This window comes from Rhinoderma darwinii, chromosome 3 (assembly GCF_050947455.1).
Source record: "Rhinoderma darwinii isolate aRhiDar2 chromosome 3, aRhiDar2.hap1, whole genome shotgun sequence".
Taxonomy (NCBI): Eukaryota; Metazoa; Chordata; class Amphibia; order Anura; family Rhinodermatidae; genus Rhinoderma; species Rhinoderma darwinii.
This window is the reverse complement of record NC_134689.1, coordinates 160,752,243-160,775,302: the sequence shown is the minus strand read 5'-3', so window position 1 is coordinate 160,775,302 and position 23,060 is coordinate 160,752,243. Positions and strand designations below refer to the sequence as shown.

Here is a 23,060-nt window from a genome sequence, read left to right as displayed (position 1 = left end):
GTTAGGGCTTGTTTTTTGCAAGATGAGTTGATGCTTTTTATTGGTCATTTTGCGGTACACATGACTTTTTGATCGCTTTTTATTCTATTTTTTAGTAGGCGGGTTGTAAAAAAAAAACAGCAATTCTAAAACTTTTTTTTTTTTAATGACGTTCACAGGTTAAAGAGGCTCTGTCCCCACATTATAAGTGTAAACCTAAAAAGCAACCTCAAAACAGAAGAACAAGAGAGTCCCCACTAACACGTAGAGCAACCAAAAAACATAGGGGACATAGCACCCAAATATGAATATGAGAATATATAACTGACACGTATCGTCAAAAAGTATAAATCTTTATTAATACATAATAAACAACAATACATGATATAAAAAATATATATATATACAATAAAATAGGTCACATACGAAGAGCAACATCAGAGAGGTATAGATGTAATTATACCCAAGGGTAAAGAGAACAACCCATCTAAGACAGTATGTACCATATCCTAACTCACCATGTAATGCAAAAACATGTGTTGCTGAAAAACAACAACAAGGGCCCAATGCCCAATTGTAAAGCTATAGGTACGCAAAAATAAATGGTGAATACATGTAAAGTACAAACCTAAATATAATAGTATCAATATAGGTAAGAGTATACCACCACAAGATCATAGAGAACCTTACCTAGAGACATGGTTGAAGGAAATGGACACTTCAATTAGATGTGGCACAAAAAAGAAACGCCTCAACGTGCGTTTCGCCTGAGACCTAAGTTGTTAAATGTCTGGAATCTGAGTTATCTCTCATCATGCTCATCAGCACATGGTGTCAGCTGTATAATACAGCTGCCACCCGCATGCTACATTGCTTCCGTAACTGGCATTCACTACTATGGGAGTTACGGAAACAGACTAGCTCAGCGAGTTACGCAGCTTCTGTAACTACCAACCATGTCCCGACCATGTAATCAGGAAGTGGCCGGGAGTCAGTGTGAGCACATAAAAGCTAGAAAGGGGTTTATGGGGCCCCGTTCTAGAGATAGGTGCGGGTCCCAGAGGTGGGACCTGCATCTATCTGACATTTATAACATATCCTGTAAATATGTCATAAATGTGCTTCATGGGAAAACTCCTTTAAGTGTGATCAGCAAAACATATAGATAAAAAAAGAATTGTAAATAAAGAGGTTTTCTAAGTTAATAAAAAATGTGGCCAAGAGGGGGCTGCAATTAAACAAAAAACTAGGCATTACACACCCGACACATCCCCTAGCATTTGAGCATAGCCACTCTGGTCCTCCCTGCTGCTGTTTGTTGACATGGCTGCAGTGATAAAGTGCCCATATACCCATGTGATCGCTGCAGTTAATAACTTTCCTCAGCAGTCCCATGACCCGTGTCAACTGCAGACAGTGCCTACAATAGGCATGTGTGCATGAGAACTGCACCATAGAGCAATGGAAGAAGGTAGTTTGGTCTGATGAATCACGTTTTATTTTACATCATGTGGACGGCTAGGTGCTTATCTGGGGAAGAGATGGCATCTGGGTGCACTATGGGAAGAAGGCAAGCTGGCGGAGGCAGTTTGATCCTCTGAACAATGCTCTGCTTGGAAACTTGGTTCTGGCATTCATATGGATGTTACTTTGACATGTACCAGCTACCTAAACATTATTGTGGTAAGCACACCACTTCATGGCAACAGTATTCCCTAATGGCGGTGGCCTCTTTAAGCAGGATAATATGCCCTGTCACACTGTAAAATCTGTTCAGGAATGGTTTGGGAAACATGACAAAGAGTTCAAGGTGTTGACTTGGTCTCTTAATTCCCCAGATCTCAATCAGAACGAGAATCTGTGGAAATTGCATATAAAACTAGTCTGATCCATAGAGATAACACTTGGCAGATAAATATAAACAGCATGCAGTACAAATGAGTATATAATCACCCCCTAATTACACACTACCTCAAGATCATGTAAAGGTGCACAGTTCAGTCACCTTACATAGCTTAATCCACATCCCACCCAATTAAATAGCTGTGGAAAAGGTTACATTTTCACTATTTTCCATTGTTGTCATTTTTATTCTAGCAGCTACAATATGGAACAGTGTACTAGAATAGAATTAAAGACTTTTTAAAAAGCAATAAGCCAACACTGCTTTTCAATTGTAGTTTTAACCTTTTTTGGCATGGGAGACAAGTATACTTATGGGATTTAGTGTAACATTACAATAGAATTTAGCTCTCATGCTATGTGTCTATAAAAGCTTTAATTAGGCTTAGCTTATCAGAGATTCTTATTGCTACTGCCCCCTTTGGGAAACATCTAATAAGCAGATTTATATAGCAATCTTTGCAATGTATTCCTGGAGATTACGAATAGCAGTTCAAAAACAGCTGTAGCAAATCATATTAAAATTATATTTCCAGACCCGACATCTTTTATTCTAAGCATGTCATCTTGTATAATCATTGTTTTCTTTTGTGTTATACTAAGTTTAGGGGCTACAACAAGGGTCCTAAATGTGGCCTGATCCCAAATGTAGTTTATTGCAAATTGCAAATGAAAAACTTATGAAGAACAGATAAGATTGATTGTTCTTTCAATCTTAGAATAATTGTATTTCAGGTGAACATCAATTTACTTTAAGGGACATTTCTAAGTAGCATACCACATTATAAATAATTCATCATCCACTGCCGCCTGTAAAATTATTTTCCCCAAAACAGATTTCACAAGAATAAATGACTTTCATTGTTTTTGTTTATTTTTAATGTTCTTTCTGTTTGCTTTAAATTGGTTAATGTAGATTTGGTTCTTACAAAAGCTGTCACATAACAATCACAAAACAAAATTTCATTTTTGTTGTTAAAGTAATCTTGAAGAATTAGAGAACATTTTCCTGCTCTCTTACATACATGAAGATTATACGACTTTGAACTCCATTAAACAAGGCAGAAAATTGCTTTAATTTGCATTTATTTTATTTTTGGATGGAAAGTAAAAAAGTGTACAAAGCTTTTAATTACTTTTTGGCCATCCATTTTACACAACAGAAGTTCTTAATAGAATTCTGATCCACTGTAAAATGGCCCAATCAAAGGAGGCTTCTAATCCCATGGACCACTGCATAAGGCTTAGTTCACAAAACATGTTAGTTATACTGTTGAGACATATGTTTTTACTGCACACTGAAGAAAAAATATACTGTTTAAAAAGGAGGAACAGGATGCCTAAAGTCGGATCCTGGTGCCATTGGAAAAAATGTGCAGCCTGTTGCGCTTTTCTGTCCTGTCAAAAATCAGTATCCAGATGAACACTGTTCACTGTTTTTTTTTTTGTTTTTTTTTACAATGGAAGTCAGTGGCAATAGGATCCAACTATTTATGCATCATGTTGTAACCTTTTCTAACCGTATAAGTTTTTTGCAATATGACGTAAAAATCATATGCCTCAACTGTATGATAAAAACCTAGTCTAAAGGCCCTTTTACACCGGCTGATAATCGGCCAGTGCAGCGAGCGCCGATCAACGAGACATCGTTGATCGGCACTCGTTTGCTCCTGTCACACAGATCTATGGATTGGGACGAGCGGTCGTTACTCTGATCGCTCATCCCCATACGTTATTATCATGTCGGCAGTGCGTCTCCCTGTTTACAGAGGGAGATGTACTGCTGACAACGATAATATTGTACTTTTTTTAAATGATACAACCAGCAGATGATCGAGCTTTTGCTCATTCATGTTCTATGAACGCTTGTCTGCCCGATAATCACCCAGTGTAAAACCCCCTTAAGTCTGTAAACTGGCAAAAAACCTTATAACTGGAGGAAGTTCAGCAGAGTGATTGTTCTGATAAATAAACATAGCATTATTAGTTCCTAAGGGTCTGGATTGCTTGCAAGCACCAAAATATCAGTGAGATTCAAGTTGCATAAGTATATTATACCGTGTTTCCTGGTCCTGATTCAAAATACATCAGTTAAAGAGGCTCTGTCACCAGATTTTGCAACCCCTATCTGCTATTGCAGCAGATCGGCGCTGCAATGTAGATTACAGTTGCAAAAGTACAACTGGGCGTGTTGAAAAGTAAAAGTACAACTGGGCGTGTATTATGTGCGCACATCGGGGCGTGTTTACTACTTTTACTAGCTGGGCGTTCTGATGAGAAGTATCATCCACTTCTACTGCCAGAAGCTGGGCGTTCTGAAGAGAAGTAGATGATACTTCTCGTCAGAAAGCCCAGCTAGTAAAAGTAGTAAACACGCCCCGATGTACGCACATAATACACGCCCAGTTGTACTTTTACTTTTCAACACACCCACTTGGACTTTTGCAAGCCTCATTTGCATAAATACAAAAATGGTCATAACTTGGCCAAAAATGCTCGTTTTTTAAAAATAAAAACGTTACTATAATCTACATTGCAGCGCCTATCTGCTGCAATAGCAGATAGGGGTTGCAAAATCTGGTGACAGAGCCTCTTTAAATTGCTGTTCAAGATTAGACATTTGTTTTTAATGTTTTTTTTTTTTTTTACCAGAAACAACCCCATGTCTTTCAATGGTTTGTGTCTGGTATTGTAGTTCACGTACATTCACTTGAATGGTGATGAACTGCAATACCAGGCACAACCCATGGACAAATGTTACATAGTTAGTACAATTAAAAAAAGACATATGCCCATCAGGTTCAACCAAGGGGTGGAAGAAAGGGAAGGGATGGGAGAAACTATAAAACTTTGTTTCACCCCTATTGATCCAGTGGAAGTTTTAAAAACACACTAAAGTAAATAAATATAAAAATTACTCATAAGGCATGCACCAATCTTACCTAAAAAGGAAAAAAATTCCTCCTGATGCTAAGTGACGATCAGACTGGATCAACATTCAAACAAGAATTCTACACATTGACATAGGCGGTGATATTTTTTCTTTCTATTAAATTGTCTATGCCTTTTTTAAAGCCATCTACTGTTCCTGCTGTGACCAGCTCCTGAGGTAGGCTATTCCATAGATTCAAAGTTCTCACAGTTAGGGCACATTCAGACGTGGCGGAATTGTTGTGGAATTCCACTGTGGACAGTCCGCAGTGGAAATCTGCAGAAGCTTTTTTTACATTGGTTCCTATACATTACTAGGTAACTTAGTTCAAATATTGCGCAAAATAACTGTGCGGAATTTAGGCTGCAGTGCAGAATTTTCACTCCGCAGCATGCACATTACATTGCAGAGAAACAACGGAATTTCACTGCAGATTTCCCCCTTTGCAATACAAAAAACTGAAATCTGAGGCAAATCCGCTGTGATATCCGCAATGTTTGAATTACCTGCCAAATATGCAAATTTTGTTGCGTAATTGCCGCGAATCTGCACCAACATTGGCAGCGGAAAAATTCTGTCACGTCTGAACGAGTCCTAAAGGCGGCTTGTCACCTCTGGAGATTGAATCTTTTATTCTCCAAAAGGAGGGAGTGCCCCCTTGTCTTTTGAGGGGTTTTACATGGAACAGGCTTTCACTATATTTCTTGTATGGGCCATTTATATAAGTTAATCATGCCCCCCCCCCCCCCCCTTAGTCGTCCCTTTTCAAGGCTAAATAGGTTTAATTCTTTTAATTTTTCCTCATAACTTAGATTCTCCATGATCCCTTATTAGTTTAGCTGCTTTTCATTGTATTTTTTCCAACTCCAGGGCATCCTTTCTATTAACTGGAGCCCAGAACTGAACTGCATATTGAGGCCTCACTAATGCTTTGTAAAGTGGTAATATTATATCCCTGTCCCGCGAGTCCATGCCTCTTTCAATACACAACAATATCTTACTGGCTTAAGAAACGGCAGATTGACATTGCATGCTGTTATTTAGTTTATGATCTACAAGTACACACAGATCCTTCTCAACAAGTGACTCCCCCAGTGTAGCTCCCCCTAGGACATATGATGCATGCAGATTGTTGGTACCCAGATGCATAACTTTAAAAAGAGGAAAAAAAGGGGACTCCTAACCATGATAGACCTTGTAGACCAGCAAACCAGCAAAACGTTTATCTTTGATATGGGTATAAATTATATCCTACTTTGACTGGAAACGAAAGACACAAACAAATGGTCTCTGACTTTTGGACAGTGCCGTATGTGTGCCATTTTACCTCCCCGTTTACTCCCAAAATGCTGTCTGTGCCAACTTTTATAAATGCCACCTCTATGTTTTTTCAAATATTAGTAAAGACAACAATATTTATTGCATAGCTCCCCTTCCCTTTTGGTCTCTGAAACAAAATTAAGTGTATATTAAAAAGCTGCATACTGTCTTGGTTATCCTTATATAATATATATTTCCTTATAAATTATAAATGCTTCAGTTTCATTGCATCTCAATGTACCCAGTAGGCCTACCTTTTTATGAATTCCATTCATCCAAGCCATGGCTTACACAAATACTGTATTTTTAATATAGCATAAGAACCATAAAAAATAAATCAGCACAATCACATACAGTAGGCTACATTTATAAGAAATGTTTAACTTACTTGCAGTCCTCTCTGAAATACTTTATGGCCCATAAAATTAGCCAGCATTCGAATTAAAGCTGCTCCCTGTGGATAGAAGAGATCAGTTAGTATTTTAGACCCAGTGATAATAATTCAGGTCCATTGTCTTATAAAATGCAAACAGAACTGGCTTAATTCCAAATGATATATCCAGTAGACTGCTTTAAATGTTGTACGCTGTAGCCAATTTTGTACACAGTGCTGCTGTGTACAGCCCACATGTTGTTAAGTTAGCATTATTTTTTAAGAGTACTGCTTGTATAGTAGAATGATTATTGAAGCTAAGCTTTATATAAATAATAATAACTGTTGCTTCAGATGAGTAGAATAATAAGTATGGTTACTAGAATTATGGGAAATTGAGACTAGCATATATGTAATTACAACACATCTCAATTTAAACATGTAAAATATGTGAAAAGGTAAAAATCACCGTAACGTTATATTTTTATTAGTAATAAGAAAACCTCCAGAAGCTACATTAAAATGAAACTATACTTTTTATTTTTTTCAGTACTCTTTATTAATTTTTACATAAAAGTATATCATATTGTCTAACAAAGAATGTGTATTTATTTTCCCCCTTTTTTTCTTTCCTAATTATATTCAATCTCTCCTCGATTATGTACCACAGATACTAGTCCTCAATATATTCAAAATACCTTACACTCCCTAACCAGGGATTATTTAGAGCATGCCACAGTTTAGCCAGCGTTAAGATGACTGCAGATTTGCTATTGGAAGATGAGTTAATCATTACACATATACACACACCAAAATCTTGTGGAAAGCCTTAACACATATGTTTTTGCAATGGGATGTCCAACAAGCTCATATAGGCATGATGGTAAGATGTCTATATACTTTTGGCCAGATAACATCTGTTTATAATGTATGGGGGCAGAGAATAATATAAGGATGGCTGGAAATCTGAAATAACTAATGCATATTGAAATATAGACCACTCTGCAAGGTAACAAGGAAACAATATGGCTGTGATAAATTGTCCATGAGTAGCTGACGACTAAAATTTTTTCAGCTCTCTCTCAATGCTGAAAAGACCACCAGGATGGTTGTCACCGTCTGTGGGTATGTGGACCCACTAGGCCACACCGCCGTAGTGGGGAGGCAGCTGGCCAAGCAACAGAGCACCCAACCAATAAAAAATCCTGCGTTAGGGTACCTGAATTGTCCAGACAGTGGCCGAGGCTTTAGCTTGGATAGAGGTGGGTACAGCAAGTTACGCCAGATGTGGCAGATGACAGCAGGTGCAGCAGGTTGCGCCAGACATGGCTGATCACACTGGACGTGGAAGATGACACTGGACGTGGCAGACAACAGCAGTTGCAATAGGACACGACTCTAACACTAACAGGCTCAGGAACAAGGACAAAGCACAGGATACAGGTAACAGGGCATGGGTAACAACAGGAACAGGATAACACTAAGGGACCATTTGCAAGACTGATATGGGAATACTAACAACACTCAGGCAAGGATCAGAAGGGCAGGACCCTTCTTATAGTCCAGGATGATCTGGGAGCAATCATTCAAATCTAAAAAATGTGTGTGCTTTTTCCCATTAAGCCCGAGAATGAGCTCGAGCGTGCACCCTGGTGGTCACTGCAGGACAGGACGGCCGCATGTGCTGGCATCTCTGGGGAGGAAGACATCTGCAGGATGATTGGAGTATGCAGTCTGCGACCGTGGATGTTACAGTATCCCCCTTCTTACGCCATTTCTTCTTGGGACTAGAACGAGAGAGGAACTTCTTAATCAGGGAAGGAGCCTGGATGTTCTCCTCTGGCTCCCAGGACCTCTCTTCTGGGCCAAACCCCTTCCAATCCACCAAGTAAAAGGCTTTTCCTCTTATCCTCTTTAAGTCCAAGATCTCCTTGACCTCGAATACATCAGCAGAACCGCTGGGGGCAACTGCAGAGCTAAGAGTCTTAGAGTAGCGGTTCAGGACCACAGGCTTCAGAAGAGATACATGAAATTAGTTGGGGATTCTGAGGGTAGCAGGCAGCCGGAGCTTATAAGAGACCGGGTTGATCCGCTGGAGGATCTCAAAGGGTCCGTGGAACCTGGGAGCGAATTTGCACGACAGCACCCTCAGCTGGATATTTCTTGAGGACAGCCATACCTTGGTACCCGGAAGAAACTGGGGAGGCTCACTTCTCCTTGTGTCTGCCTTTCACTTCATGCGGTCGACCGCAGCAGATTAGAGGATCAGGTTTGCTGCCAGATCTGTAGGAAGCCCCTGAATGAAGAGTCAGCTGCGTGCACCTGTGACATAACAGACAACGGGAGAGGGATTCATGGGTGTTGGCCGTAAACGATGAAAAAGGGTGTTACATAGTTAGTACGGCTGAAAAAAGACACATGTCCATCAAGTTCAACCAAGGGAAGGGAAAAGGGAAGGAAAAATTTCTACACATAGGAGCTAATATTTTTTTGTTCTAGGAAATTATCTAACCCTTTTTTAAAGCCATCTACTGTCCCTGCTGTGACCAGCTCCTGCGGTAGACTATTCCATATATTCACAGTTCTCACTGTAAAGAAGCCTTGTCGCCTCTGCAGCTTGAACCTTTTTTTCTCCAGACGGAGGGAGTGCCCCCTTGTTTTTTGAGGGGGTTTTACAAGGAACAGGATTTCACCATATTTTTTGTATGTGCCATTAATATATTTATATAAGTTAATCATGTCCCCCCTTAGTCGTCTTTTTTCAAGGCTAAATAGGTTTAATTCTTTCAATCTTTCCTCATAACTTAAATTCTCCATGCCCCTAATTAGCTTCGTTGCTCTTCTTTGTATTTTTTCCAACTCCAGGGCATCCTTTCTATGAACTGGAGCCCAGAACTGGACTGCATATTCTAGATGAGGCCTCACTAATGCTTTGTAAAGTGGTAATATTACATCCCTGTCCCGCGAGTCCATGCCTCTTTTAATACACGACAATATCCTGCTGGCCTTTGAAGCAGCTGATTGACACTGCATGCTGTTATTGAGTTTATGATTTACAAGTACACCCAGATCCTTCTCAACAAGTGAATCCGCCAGTGTAGCTCCCCCTAGGACATATGATGCATGCAGGTTGTTGGTACCCAGATGCATAACTTTACATTTATCTACATTAAACTTCATCTGCCAAGTGGACGCCCAAACACTTAGTTTGTTTAAATCTGCCTGTAATTCATGAACATCTTCCATAGTCTGAACTATATTGCATAGCTTGGTGTCATCTGCAAAAATAGAAATAGTGCTGTTAATCCCATCCTCTATATCATTAATAAATAAGTTGAATAATAGGGGTCCCAGCACTGAACCCTGGGGTACACCACTTATAACCGGTGACCATTCAGAGTAGGAATCATTGACCACAACTCTCTGGATACGGTCCTTGAGCCAATTCTCAATCCAATTACAAACTATATTTTCTAAACCTATAGTCCTTAATTTACCCATTAGGCGTCTATGGGGGACAGTGTCAAATGCCTTTGCAAAGTCCAAAAACACTAAATCCACAGCGGCCCCTCTGTCTAGACTTCTGCTCACCTCTTCATAAAAACAGATTAGGTTAGTTTGACAACTTCTGTCCTTAGTAAAACCGTGCTGGCTGTCACTTATAATGCTATTTATTGTCACATAATCCTGTATATAGTCCCTCAATAGCCCCTCAAACATTTTCCCCACGATGGATGTTAAGCTTACTGGTCTATAATTACCCGGGGAAGACATAGAGCCCTTTTTGAAAATAGGCACCACATTTGCCCTGCGCCAGTCCCTTGGCACTATACCAGTCACTAGAGATTCTCTGAATATTATGAAAAGGGGGACAGAAATAACTGAACTAAGCTCTTTAAGAACTCTAGGGTGTAACCCATCTGGTCCCGGGGCCTTGTGCACATTTATTTTATTTTATTTAGCTTGGACCATCTCTACATTCATCCAATTCAGTATATCAACTGATATATTAACAGCACTGGCACTGGTGTTGTTCTTGTGGACTCGCTTGTATGGTTGTTATAAGAGAAGTTGGCCCAAGAAAGAAGCTGCACCCAGTCATCATGCTGCCTGGAGATGAAGTGTCATAGGTAGTTCTCCATGATCTGATTGATCCTCTCGACTTGACCATTGGACTGGGGATGGTAGGCTGAGGAAAAGTCCAACTTTATATCGAAGAGTTTACAGAGGGCTCTCCGGAACTTTGAGGTAAACTGAACCCCCAATCAGACACGATATGCAGAGGTAAGCCGTGCACGCGGAAGATGTGTTGGATGAAGAGGTTGGCCAATGAAGAAGCAAAAGGTAGGCCGGTCAGCGGAACAAAATGAGCTATCTTCGAGAATCAGTCCACCACCACCCAGACCGTACTGAATCCAGCAGAGGGCGGCAGGTCCGTGACAAAGTTCATTGCTATATGCTGCCAGGGAGCATTGGGCACAGACAGCGGCTGGAGTAGGCCAGCAGGTTTGGAGTGAGCAACCTTGTTAGAAGCACAAACTGTGCAGGAAGAGACAAAGTCCCACAGAGCATTTGCCCATGCCAGGGCTCTGCCAGTAAGGAGAGAGATTATGAAGGCGATCCTGGCATCATCAGAGGAGAAGGCCCTGGCATGTAGTCTGAAGTGGATATGGCACTGATTCAGAAATCTCCTGCAGGACCCCGTGTCTCCATCATAGCGAGGAGGTAGCGGCAGGAAGCACAAGGGATCGGCACGGGTACAGACAGGAGTTGTAGCCGGAGGAACAGCAGGAATAGGTGCGGTGACGACTGTGGCTTGAGCACAAAGCCGATGTGCAATGGTGTTCACCGCCAGGAGGAGTTGGTCATGCCGTGACTGAAGGTCTTGTATCTCTGCCAGCCTGGCTTGTGCCATCAAGGTCTCAGGTTGACCAGTGGGGTCCATGGCCTGAGCGTACTGTGGGTATGTGGTCCCACTAGGCCACACCGCCGTAGCGGGGAGGCAGCTGGCCAAGCAACAGATCACCCAAACAATACAAAGTACCATGCTAGGGTACCTGAATAGTCCAGACAGTGGCCGAGGCTTTAGCATGGATGGAGGTGGGTGCAGCAGGTTACGCCAGACGTGGTGGATGACAGCAGGTGCAACAGGTTGCACCAGACGTGGCAGATCACACTGGATGTGGAAGATGACACTGGAAGTGGCAGATGACACTGGACGTGGCAGACAAGGGAAGGTGCAATAGGACACGACTCCAACTCTAACAAGCTCAGGAACAAGGACTTGCGGCCGAAATACGTTCCGTCCATTACGGACGGAACATACTCGTATGAATCCAGCCTTAGGGACCAGTTGTGAGACCGACATGGGAATACTAACAACGCTCAGGCAAGGATCAGTAGGGCAGGGCCATTCTTATAGTCCAGGGTGATCTGGGAGCTATCAGTCAAATCTAAAACATGTGTGTGCTCTGGCCCATTAAGCCCGGGAATGAGCTAGAGCGCGTACCCTGGTGGTCACTACTGGACAGGATGGCTGCATGTGCTGGCATCTATGTGGAGGAAGACGTCTGCAGGATGATAGGTGTCTGTGGTCTGCGACCGCAGACCTTACAGTGGTCCTATGTAAATTTAAATAATTGAGGTTTTGTTGTATGTACAACACTGTTGATTTGTTGTGCAGTTTTGTGATTTACATGGTAGATTGTACAAATCTCCACTTGACAAAAAATGGAGGGTAAAACCACAGTCATTCATTCAAGTGTGCTAGATCTGATAAAAAAAAGTTTAAAGCCATATAAATCTTTCTTTTATACTATACTTTGTCTCCCTGATTGATACCAGTTTTGGAAAAATATAAAGAAAGAAAAAAACAAAGATGGTAAAAACAAAGCACTAGACTGTGCCTTCTAGCAATAATGATGGTGTAATTTTTGGAGCTTCTTACTCTTTCATTCATTAGCTCAGTTCTTTACATGCTGCTGGAGGCTACTTGCCGCTTTCAAGATGGCAGTGGCTACACAGGTTGCACATCTGGAAAGTCTGGCCATGGGAACCATGGAATATACTGTACAAGATACAGTCAATTAATGGGGTGATTAACATTTACTAAACATTATTCATGTTAATTAGATGTTGCACTATATCACCAGGTATTTTATTCCGTGTGGTTTACAAAACTGTTTGCCCTTCTGCTTGATCCCTATGGCAGCAAACTATTTCAGTCCTAAGAAAAAATATAAAGTCATTGCAAAGTGATCAAGAAGTGACAAGATGAATACTTTGATCAAGAAGTGACGAGATGGATACTGTCAGACATGCTTGCTTGCTATCTTTTTCATAAATAGTGGACTATGTCAAACCACTAGAATATTGTATGTTACAAGGATATAAAAGCTTTGAAGTGACTGTGTCTTAAAAAAGAAGGGAGATGTAATTTAGACCTAAAGGTCACTCACAATCCATATCACAGTATAAGTGATAAAGTGGTAAAACAGTGACAATTCTTATCTAAGAGAAAAAAACAACACATGAGGAAAAAACTGGCAATTGAAGAAAATGTAATCCGGTAAGGTATAATAATTTAGCCCAGTTGATGATCAGGACAACAGCTGCGTGAGCACAAAATCAGGCTCTGAGACTGAATACAACACTGTATTCATTAATTTCTCTACCGCTCTGCCTACTATCCTCCATGTCTCTCGAAAGCTAGGCTCATGCGTGCAGTTTTCATGGCAGTTTGTTGAGCTGAACACAAGAGTAAATACTAAAAGAAGGAAAAGTATAAGGGTATGTTCTTACAGGCCGGATAAGTTGCAGATTTTACTCAACGGTAAGTCTGCAGTTGAATCTCATAAATCCGCAAGTAGATCAGCCAAAGAAATCCGCAACAAGTAGTGCATTTTGTTATGCATATTGCTGCAGAAACGCAATGTAGCTGCGGAAATAATTGCAGATTTACCACAGCGGCTTACCTGCAGATTTAGTGTGTATCATTGATTGTAGAAAACTTTATATGTAGATGTGGATTTACTGCGCTTTTTACTGTGAACCGCAGCGGAACGACTGTAAGGGCATGTTCAGATGTGGCGGAATTCTGCAGACACTGTCCGCATCAATGCCGCACATAATCCACGTTGCAGATTCCGTTGCGGATTTGGCTAAAATGTTAAGTAAAATTCTGCGGATTTGTCGTTGCAGATTCAGGTGCAGATCACACCCTGCTCTCTTTCAAACATTCCATCCCAGTCTGGGTTTAGACCTCGACACACATAGGTCCAGCCAGAATGATGAAATATCCTGTTCCTGAAAGCAATCCACAACGCAACACACATAACATCTGTGGATTTCATTGCGTAATTTTGAAACTCCATTGAAGTCTATGGAGAAATTCTGCAACAAGTACGCGTCAAGTCCGTAACAGACAGTGTATGCTGCGGACACCAAATTCCGCACCGCAGCCTATGGTCTACAGCGGAGTTGTCCGCAACGTCTGCACGAAGATAACTAAAAAGGTGTGGAAACCAATGGACAAACTGTCTGCTGCGGATTTCCACTACGGACTGTCCACAGTGGAATTCCACAGCAATTCCGCCACGTCTGAACGTGCCCTAAATCCATGTCAAAACTCAACTTGCATAATTTAGTGCAGAATTTATGCTCTTGATTCAAGTCTATAGCCCAAACACACAGCATCTCCACTCGCAATACGCAGCATATATTGACATGCCGTGAATTTTAAAACTGGACTACAGAACACTTTCTTTATTTCAAATATCTTTTCAATATGTTTTTTCAATTATACATCTTATAGATACAATTGACATGTCAAATCACTTAGAAGTACAAGAGCAATTACATGCAATGAAAGCAGTAGACAGCAGTAACACCAATCTTAAAACTGGGAAGAAGGAATATCAAACATCATTGGTCTCAAGCTTGTTTTGTTTACTTGTGGCTGAGGTATGAACATTTATGGAAAGAAACATGTGAATCAAACAGTAAAACTCCACTTATGTCTAGGTAGAGCCTTTAGTAAGTAGTAAGGAATGAATCTCCATGAGCACAGTATGAGTAAAGGAAGAAACCCATCGTGATGGGGGATGGTAGGATTAATTGTGAGGCTGTATTTCGGGGAGGGGACCGAATATATTCAGCAGCTTTGGTTAGTAAGGAACTGTGTGGTGGGAATGTCAGACAGATGTCAGTACCAAGTTCCGGAGATGTTGGGGGAAAACCTTGGTTGGATCTTCTACGTATCTTAGCCAGGGTTGCCAAATTTTCGATACTATGCTAGATTTCTACAGAACACTTTCTGCACAACTTTACTGCAGATTTTATCCGCAGCTTGTGGCTGAGATTTCCTAAATCCACTTTGCTGCTACTGTAAATTCTCTACATTTTTCACACAGTATTCCATTGCTTAAATTCGAAGGGATATCTGTCCTCTGGTGTAATGGCAGGAAGGAGGTGAAGGGAAAGTGAGCCCTAATCTACCCACCGCCCTGTCCCTGCCTACTTGCAACGACTCGCCCTAGGCGACGGGGTACAACTGGGCGGCGGTCCCTACGCTGTCTAAGTGCACGGGAGAACAAACAGGGAACACGCAAGGGAAGGGGCAGTAGCCCACGGAACGCCGCGAGGAAACGGAGCGGTGAATGAGTTGTCAGGACCAGGATGAAGTGGAGTATACCCAAGTGAGCACGGAGGAGGAAGCAAGCCGGAGGCAAAGCAAAGCGGGTTAAGCAGAACAGCAGCAAGGCAGAAGCACGGCTGGAGCAAGCAGCAGTGGGGCCAGGAATCCAAAAGAATTACAAGCACTGAGGAGGAGAACACAGCAGGTAATAAAGGACAGGGGGCGGAGCTAACTCCGACTGACCAGGCCGCGATAGGCTCTCCCACTCCTGAGCCTGCCACCCTGGTTGGTGGGAGATGGTGTCAGTCGAACAGGTCTGGCCTCAGGTGTGGATTGATTAATCCCAGGAGTATACCTAGACGTAGTACCTGGCAGATCCCTAACATCTGGTAACATACCACAAGGCCAGGATCACACACACAGTTTTGATGCAGATTTTGAGGCAGTTTTTTGTTTGTTTTTTTGCACCAAAGTCAGAAGTGGATCCAAAAGGAAGAAAAGTTATAAAGAAAAGACTGGTGCATCTCCTTTCTTTTGTGTCCACTTCTGTGTTTAGCTAAAAAAAAAACTGAGCTAAAAACCGCCATGAAAACTGCAAAGGTCTTTTTCCCACGGCAGTATTTTGGTCAGTATTGGCCAAAACTAGGAATGGAACCCCCACAAAAAAAAATATTGGAACAATTTCCACCTCTGTGTTTTGAACCCCCTCCTGGTTTGGCTTACAAATACTCACCAAAATACTGTAGTGAGAAAGTGGTCTAAGGCCTTACTCACATGAGCGTATTTCACATCCGTGTTACGCGCGTTAAAAAAACGGACGTCACACGGTCCTATGCAATTCAATAGGGCCATTCAGACATTCAGTGTTTTTGACGCAGCGTGTGTCCGCTGCGTGAAACTCACTACATGTCCTATACTTGTCAGCACACAGACGCACATCCGTGTGCTGTCCATGATTCATGCAACAGTTGCTAAATAAATGATGAGAAAAAGAAAAACACCTCCTTCAGGATACGGATGACATACGGATGACATACTCGCGTAAAAAACGCAGACACACACCGTACACGGATGCCACACGTAACTGCAATGCAGGAAAAATGCTGCATTTTTTTACGCGTGCAAAATGGACACGTTCGTGTGAATAAGGCCTAAGCCTGAGTGCAGACTTTTTCTGGCACATTTTGCTGCAAATCCTTTTCAAAATCGGACTGTGGATTTGCCACTGTTTTCACTCTCAAAAGTAAAATTCACAATGAAAATCCACGACAAATCCCCAGCAGAATTGACATTTGAAAATCCACAGCATGCCCTAAATTCCAAGTAGATTAGTTTTTCTGCTATATGTGGATTTTTTTTTTAAAACCCCATCCACATGTATTGTACTGTAAATTGCTAAAGATTTTGCAGTGACTACACACTGTATAAATTCACTTCCGCTCCATTTAATGTCTGTGGCACTATGGAAAACTGACGAGCGCTGTGCTCCTACTGCATCTGTTCTCCCTCGCTCCCTTCAGTTAAGTCATTCTCTATGCAGGTTGCCTTTAAATGTTGGTCAGACAAAGCAATTGCAGATATGTAAAGTCTGCATTCTTATCTATTGCCTATTTTGCTCTTGCTACTAGCATTCTGAACTATGGCTAAAATTAGAAAAAGATTTGTTTTATTGATTTGGACTAGATTTACACACAGATTTGTGACACCTTTTTAGCTGAAACCCAGCGAAGCTGGATGTTTGCTAGTAGACAATGGGTGAGTGTGAGATTCTCCGCATACAGTGTGATTTTATTTGTGGATATTTTTGGTTGTTTTGGCCCCAGTGTTACTAAAATGCAGCACGCTCTACATGTGTTATTTTTTAGGGTGTCCTTTACCCATGGACCTCAAATTTACCAACACGTGCACCAAAAACTGAAACTGTTTTTAACCCCTCCGAAAAAAATAATAATCAATAACTATCCCAAATGGGATGGAGACTCTAAGTGGGGACATTCTTCCCAAGTTTCTTAGACTTCAAAGAAGTATGACAGCAAATTGATCAAGCCCCAGTAATGCCTAAAGTTATTTATGTACATAAAAAGGTACTGCCATATCCTTGGATATATAGATAACGCACTGCAGAAAGAGACACATAATGCCCAGATAATGCCATACAGCACCCATTTAATGTACAGAAACAAACATGAAGTGCCCATTTTGTGTCATGCATTATTCAAACAAACAGTGCAACCAACATTTCCCAGATAGTGTCATGCAAGGTTCACATAAAGCTAAACAATACTAACATAGTGCAATATTTAGTGGACACAGGGCTGAACAATATGCAGATAGTGAAATAATTTGCCCACATAGAGTCATATAGTGCCCACAAAGTACCATATTGCACCTACATAATGCAAAATAGTGCCATATTTTGCCAACATACAAGTATGTGCCCACATAGAGTAAAATAGAGCTGTAATACCACAGAACTTGTGGGTGCCATAGAGCCAAAATAAAACACACACGCACGCACACACACACACACACATAAATGTCTCGATTTATATACCCTAATAAATATATATATATACATGTTATTAGGGTATATAAATCGGGACATTTATGTGTGTGTGTCTGTGTGTGTGTGTGTGTGTGTGTGTATGTTGTGTGTGTGTGTGTTTTATTTTGATCATTTATGGCCTGATGCTAACAAATATCCATAACACTTTTTAGTATCATTTAGAAGTCAACGGCCAATGTGGAAATTGGCTGGATTTTCAATGAGGACTATTTGCAATGTAGTGGAGCAACTACGATGCTCCCCTTTGGTTCCAGTACCAGTCCCATGTATGTACTCCCACCAACCGTCAACAGACACTGCATTTTGAAGGACAATAGCTGCCGACTTTGTGCATATTAAAAAGAGCAATATAGTCACACAATTATGACGTCATTGTTCCCACCTTGTTATTTGGCAATGTAATCTATTATCATTAATGAACTTTTATTTTTAACATAAAAATTCTACCCTGGTGCAATTTTTACTATACACTGCATTTAAACAGAGACGTAATCCCTTTTTTTTTTTTTTTTTTTTTTACTATGAAACAGCTTTCTTTTCTATTTTGTCTTGTTAACTTGGCTTATATACTCTACTATTTATTTGGAAAAATTTCCAGTGTATCGTTCGATATGTATAGTGCCACAACTCATCACGTTAAAGGGTAATAATAATAATTAGAATAGTAAAATTACAAGCTTCTAGTACAATTCTGTATACGCTCTATTAGCTTCTATCATTTAAGTATTCATTCTGTCAAATTACAGTGTGTGGTAGACAGTGCTCATATTCTCATTTTTCTCAATTGACTCCAAAGTCACTCCAGCGCAGCCTCCTTAACTAGCATTAATCCCTACAGAGAAATCTTATTGCTACAGCTAACTTTAGTGTTACCATGATTCTCCCATTGCTGGCACATTTGCAGACTGAGCTTTGTAACACACTTAATCATAACAAGTAATCAAGCTACTAGACTTCCCTAGTTGTGTATTATATAGCACAATTCTGTTTATTTCCAGTGTTCTGTTCAAAAAGAACATTGTTTCAGGCAGGGAATAATTTTTGTCTTTTTTTTATGTATTGCCTGAGCTACTTATTGTGAAAGTATCCCTGAAATGAGGTATTGCTATGTATTTATAAAGGTATATGTCAGGTCTACTTTTAGATCTACAGTTTATTTTTAATCAAGTCTTATTTTATCATGCCCAAAGGATTAAAAACTAATGATGCAGAAAAGAGGTAACATGGCTTTATAGACTAAAAGAAGCAATCAAAATATTTTTAGCATTTTAACTGCACTAAGAGCAGCAATTATAAACCAAATTAATCAATTATTCTAAGGATCAATATCACTTTCTAGAAAGTGCATACTTAAATGTCTGTCCAAACAATTTGAGATTGTTTTTTTTACCCGCAAGAGTGACCACAATTGCTACAGTGTGCCAATATGATCAAAGCTGTCGCACTATCAGGTAAGTCTGTTAAAATTGTCCAATTGCATTAATGGGCACATGTATTTTTGTACATATTTTTGTGATTGTTTACTAATGTACAGGTCCTTCTCAATGAATTAGAATATCATCAAAAAGTAAATTTATTTCAGTAATTCAATTCAAAAAGTTAAATTCATATATTATATAGATTCATTCCACATAGAGTGATCTATTTCCAGCATTTTTTTCTTTTAACTGGTTCCCGACCACTGACTGTGTTTTTACGGCCAGCGGTCAGGGTCCTTAAAACCCGCGCCATAGACTTTTTACGGCGTGGGTTTTAAACTTGCTGCCCAAACGATCGGACAGCTGAATGTCGGGTCTCTGGCTGTCAGTGACTGCCGGGGACCCTGAGGAGAGGATAGAAGCAGCTTTCGCTGCTTCTGTCTTTTCTGATCACTTGTACACAGCGCTCAATGAACGCAGATGTCTCTATTGCTCCTGGTATTCATGTGACTGGTCACATGATCGCCGGGTACCGTTACTGACAGACTGCTGCCGGGTCTTACTAGACCCAGCACAGCCCTATTAGTGACAATCGTCACTATGAGAGGGCTGATTTCCCCTGTAACTGGGGCTGCTGTGCAGCTCCAGTTAGGGCATGTTCACACGTGGCGGATTTCCTCCGCAACTGTCCGCATCAATGCCGCACAGAATCTGCGTTGCAGATTCTGCTGCGGATCTGCACAAAATGTGCAGTAAATTGATGCGGACTAGCTGCTGCGGACTGCGGTAAAAGTACTTCCCTTCTCCCTATCAGTGCAGGATAGAGAGAAGGGACAGCACTTTCCCTTGTGAAAGTCAAAGAAATTCATACTTACCGGCCGTTGTCTTGGTGACGCGTCCCTCCTTCGGCATCCAGCCAGACCTCCCTGGATGACGCGGCAGTCCATGTGACCGCTGCAGCCTGTTATTGGCCTGTGATTGGCTGCAGCCGTCACTTAGACTGAAACGTCATCCTGGGAGGCCGGACTGGAGACAGAAGCAGGGAGTTCTCGGTAAGTATGAACTTATATTTTTTTGACAGGTTGCTGTATATTGGGATCGGTAGTCACTGTCCCGGGTGCAGAAACAGTTACTGCCGATCGCTTAACTCTTTCAGCACCCTGGACAGTGACTATTTACTGACTTCTCCTAGCAACGCTCCCGTCATTACGGGAGCCCCATTGACTTCCTCAGTCTGGCTGTAGACCTAGAAATACATAGGTCCAGCCAGAATGAAGAAATGTCAAGTTAAAAAAGCAAAACGCATCCGCAGCACACATAACATGTGCATGACAGCTGCGGACTTCATTGCGGAAATTAGAATCTCCATTGAAGTCAATGGAGAAATTCCGCAAGGAGTCCGCAAACAGTCCGCCACACCTCCGCAACAGACAGAGCATGCTGCGGACACCAAATTCCGCTCCGCAGCCTATGCTCCGCAGCGGAATTTTACGCATCGTCTAAACGAACACTGCTAAATTAAAGTGGAAGTCAATGGAGAAACGGCTCCGCTGTGGATTAACGCTGCGGAGTGTCCGCAGCGGAATTTAAGTGAAATTCCGCCACGTGTGAACCCAGCCTTACAGTGGAAAAGATGGTGTAAAAGAAAGAAAAAAATATATAAAGTTTCCCAAAGGTCTTTTTTGACCTTTGAGGGACAGACCATAGTAATAAAAAAATGTAAGTAAAGTAAAGTGCAAAAAAAAATTAATAATAAATACACATAAAATACCCACCCCAAAAAAAAACTTTCCCCCCGCCAATCATTGTTGTAACGCTAGAGCTGACCCAATTACCCATATATAGACATATAATATTTTAAAATAGACAATGATGATCACAAATAAAAGGTCTATTTTAGGGTAAAACTATGCTATTACCAAAAAAAATAGCTGAAAAGTAAAAACGCTTATTTTTTTTACTATTATTTTCAAACTTTAAGAATAAAAATGATAAAATTGCAAAAAGGATGTGTATAAAAATGATAAAAAAAAGAAACCTGCATTGTCTACGGAAAAAACATTGCAAAAATTACGTCGTTAGCCCAACAAATAAAAAAGTTATAGCCATATAACTAACACGTGCTAAATAGGGCTAAATGGTGTCTAGTCCTGAAGGCTCAAAATAGCCCGGTCCTGAACTGGTTAATGTTGAAGATTATGGCGAACAGTTTATGAAAACCCAACATTTAGTCTCTCAGAAAATTAGAATATTATATAAGCCCAATTTAAAAAATGTTTTTTAAAACTGAAATGTTTGCCTACTGAAAAGTATGTACAGTATATGTCCTCAATACTTTGTCGGGGCTCCTTTTACATGAATTACTGCATCAATGCGGAGTGGCATGGAGGAGATCAGCCTGTGGCACTGCTGAGCTGTTATGGAAGCCCAGGTAGCTTTGATAGCGGCCTTCAGCTCGTCTGCATTGTTCGGTCTGGTGTCTCTCATCTTTCTCTTGACAATACTCCATAGATTCTCTATGGGGTTTAGGTCAGGTGAGTTTGCTGGCCAATCAAGTGCAGTGATACTGTGGTTATTAAACCAGGTATTGGTACTTTTGGCAGTGTGTGCAGGTGGCAAGTATATATTTGCAAAAATTTTTTAGGGAAAATTCAAATGTAAAATAAGACAATATTTTGCTCTGGACACAAAGTCCTTTGCTGACCCTTGGACATGAAAGAGTTAAAGACTTATGTACACCTTTGAAAACTCTTTTTTAATACAAATGTGTATCAGTGTGTTTGGTACAACTTTCTAATTGCTTTTTATTCAAAATAATTTTTACTTTTTGAGATATAGCTGCTTTGTATCCTCTATACAGAGCAGCTGTATCATGCTCTGAGACCTGAATCCGTCAGGTCAGCGGGACTGACGGGTTCAGTGTCAGTAGGTCCTGCGTGTCTCTGACATGCTGGATCCACCTGTAATCGATCACATCTAAGTTGTGAACTTAGATGTGATGGATAACAGGTGGATCACGCTGGTTCCGCTGTCACTGAACCTGTCAGTCCCGCTGACCTGACGGATTCAGGTCTCAGAGTACGATACAGCTGCTCTGTATACAGGATACAAAGCAGCTATATCACAAAAAGTAAAAATTATTTTGAATAAAAAGCAATTAGAAAGTTGTACCAAACACACTGATACACATTTTTAAATTAAAAAAGAAAAAACTTTTCAAAGGTGTACATAGCCTTTAAGGTAAGTATTGACTTTTGCCTTTTCACTCCTTGCCAAATAACCACCTCTCCTAGAGCACTTGCTGTTTTTTCTCTCGGACTTGGTAGACATTTCTAAATGCAATGCAGAAGCATTAGAAAAGATGTATTTCATCAGCTGAACTCTAAGCAGGTTTGTCACTGCCACGTACCGCTGTTACTGACCATTTTAATCTGTACACAGGGATACTGCAAGCTGTTTTTAGACAGCAACAGAAGGAGATATTTAAAATTAATGATGATGCAGAGCGAAGCTGATGTGGTTTCTGGCCGGATGGCGAGAACACCAACCTCACTGTAACAGTCACCTTGACACCTCTTGAACCTGATCTATTTGTTATGTTGTGTATAAAAGGGTAGGGGACTCATTTGTATAAATGCCAAATGTAATATAACCTCTTGTCATAAATTGTGTTACAAATACTTTCGCTTCCAAACCACAAACATGTACTAGGATAAATGCACTTAACCCAAGTTACTATATTTTCTAAATCCGTTGCACTGGTGTGATAAGCCGCCATTGTTTGTAGTCCAGTACAGTATATGACTACCACGGCAAGTGAATAATGGCCTCCAAACGCATGCTTGCACCAACTAAACCTGATTTATATTTAATATTTATTTATTTTTTCTTTTCATTGAGATAGTTCCAAAGTCTTTATTCAGCTAGTAATCTTT

General features: G+C 40.8%; 1 protein-coding gene across 1 annotated transcript in view; it reads right to left on the bottom strand.

Annotated features, from left to right (window-relative positions):
• The window catches only part of TRHDE (thyrotropin releasing hormone degrading enzyme), a 728,548-nt gene that overhangs the window by 265,896 nt on the left and 439,592 nt on the right, over positions 1-23,060 (bottom strand). The window contains exon 7 of the mRNA XM_075856965.1: positions 6,522-6,587. Coding sequence (XP_075713080.1) covers positions 6,522-6,587 — 66 coding nt within the window. The remainder of the gene's footprint in view (positions 1-6,521; positions 6,588-23,060) is intronic.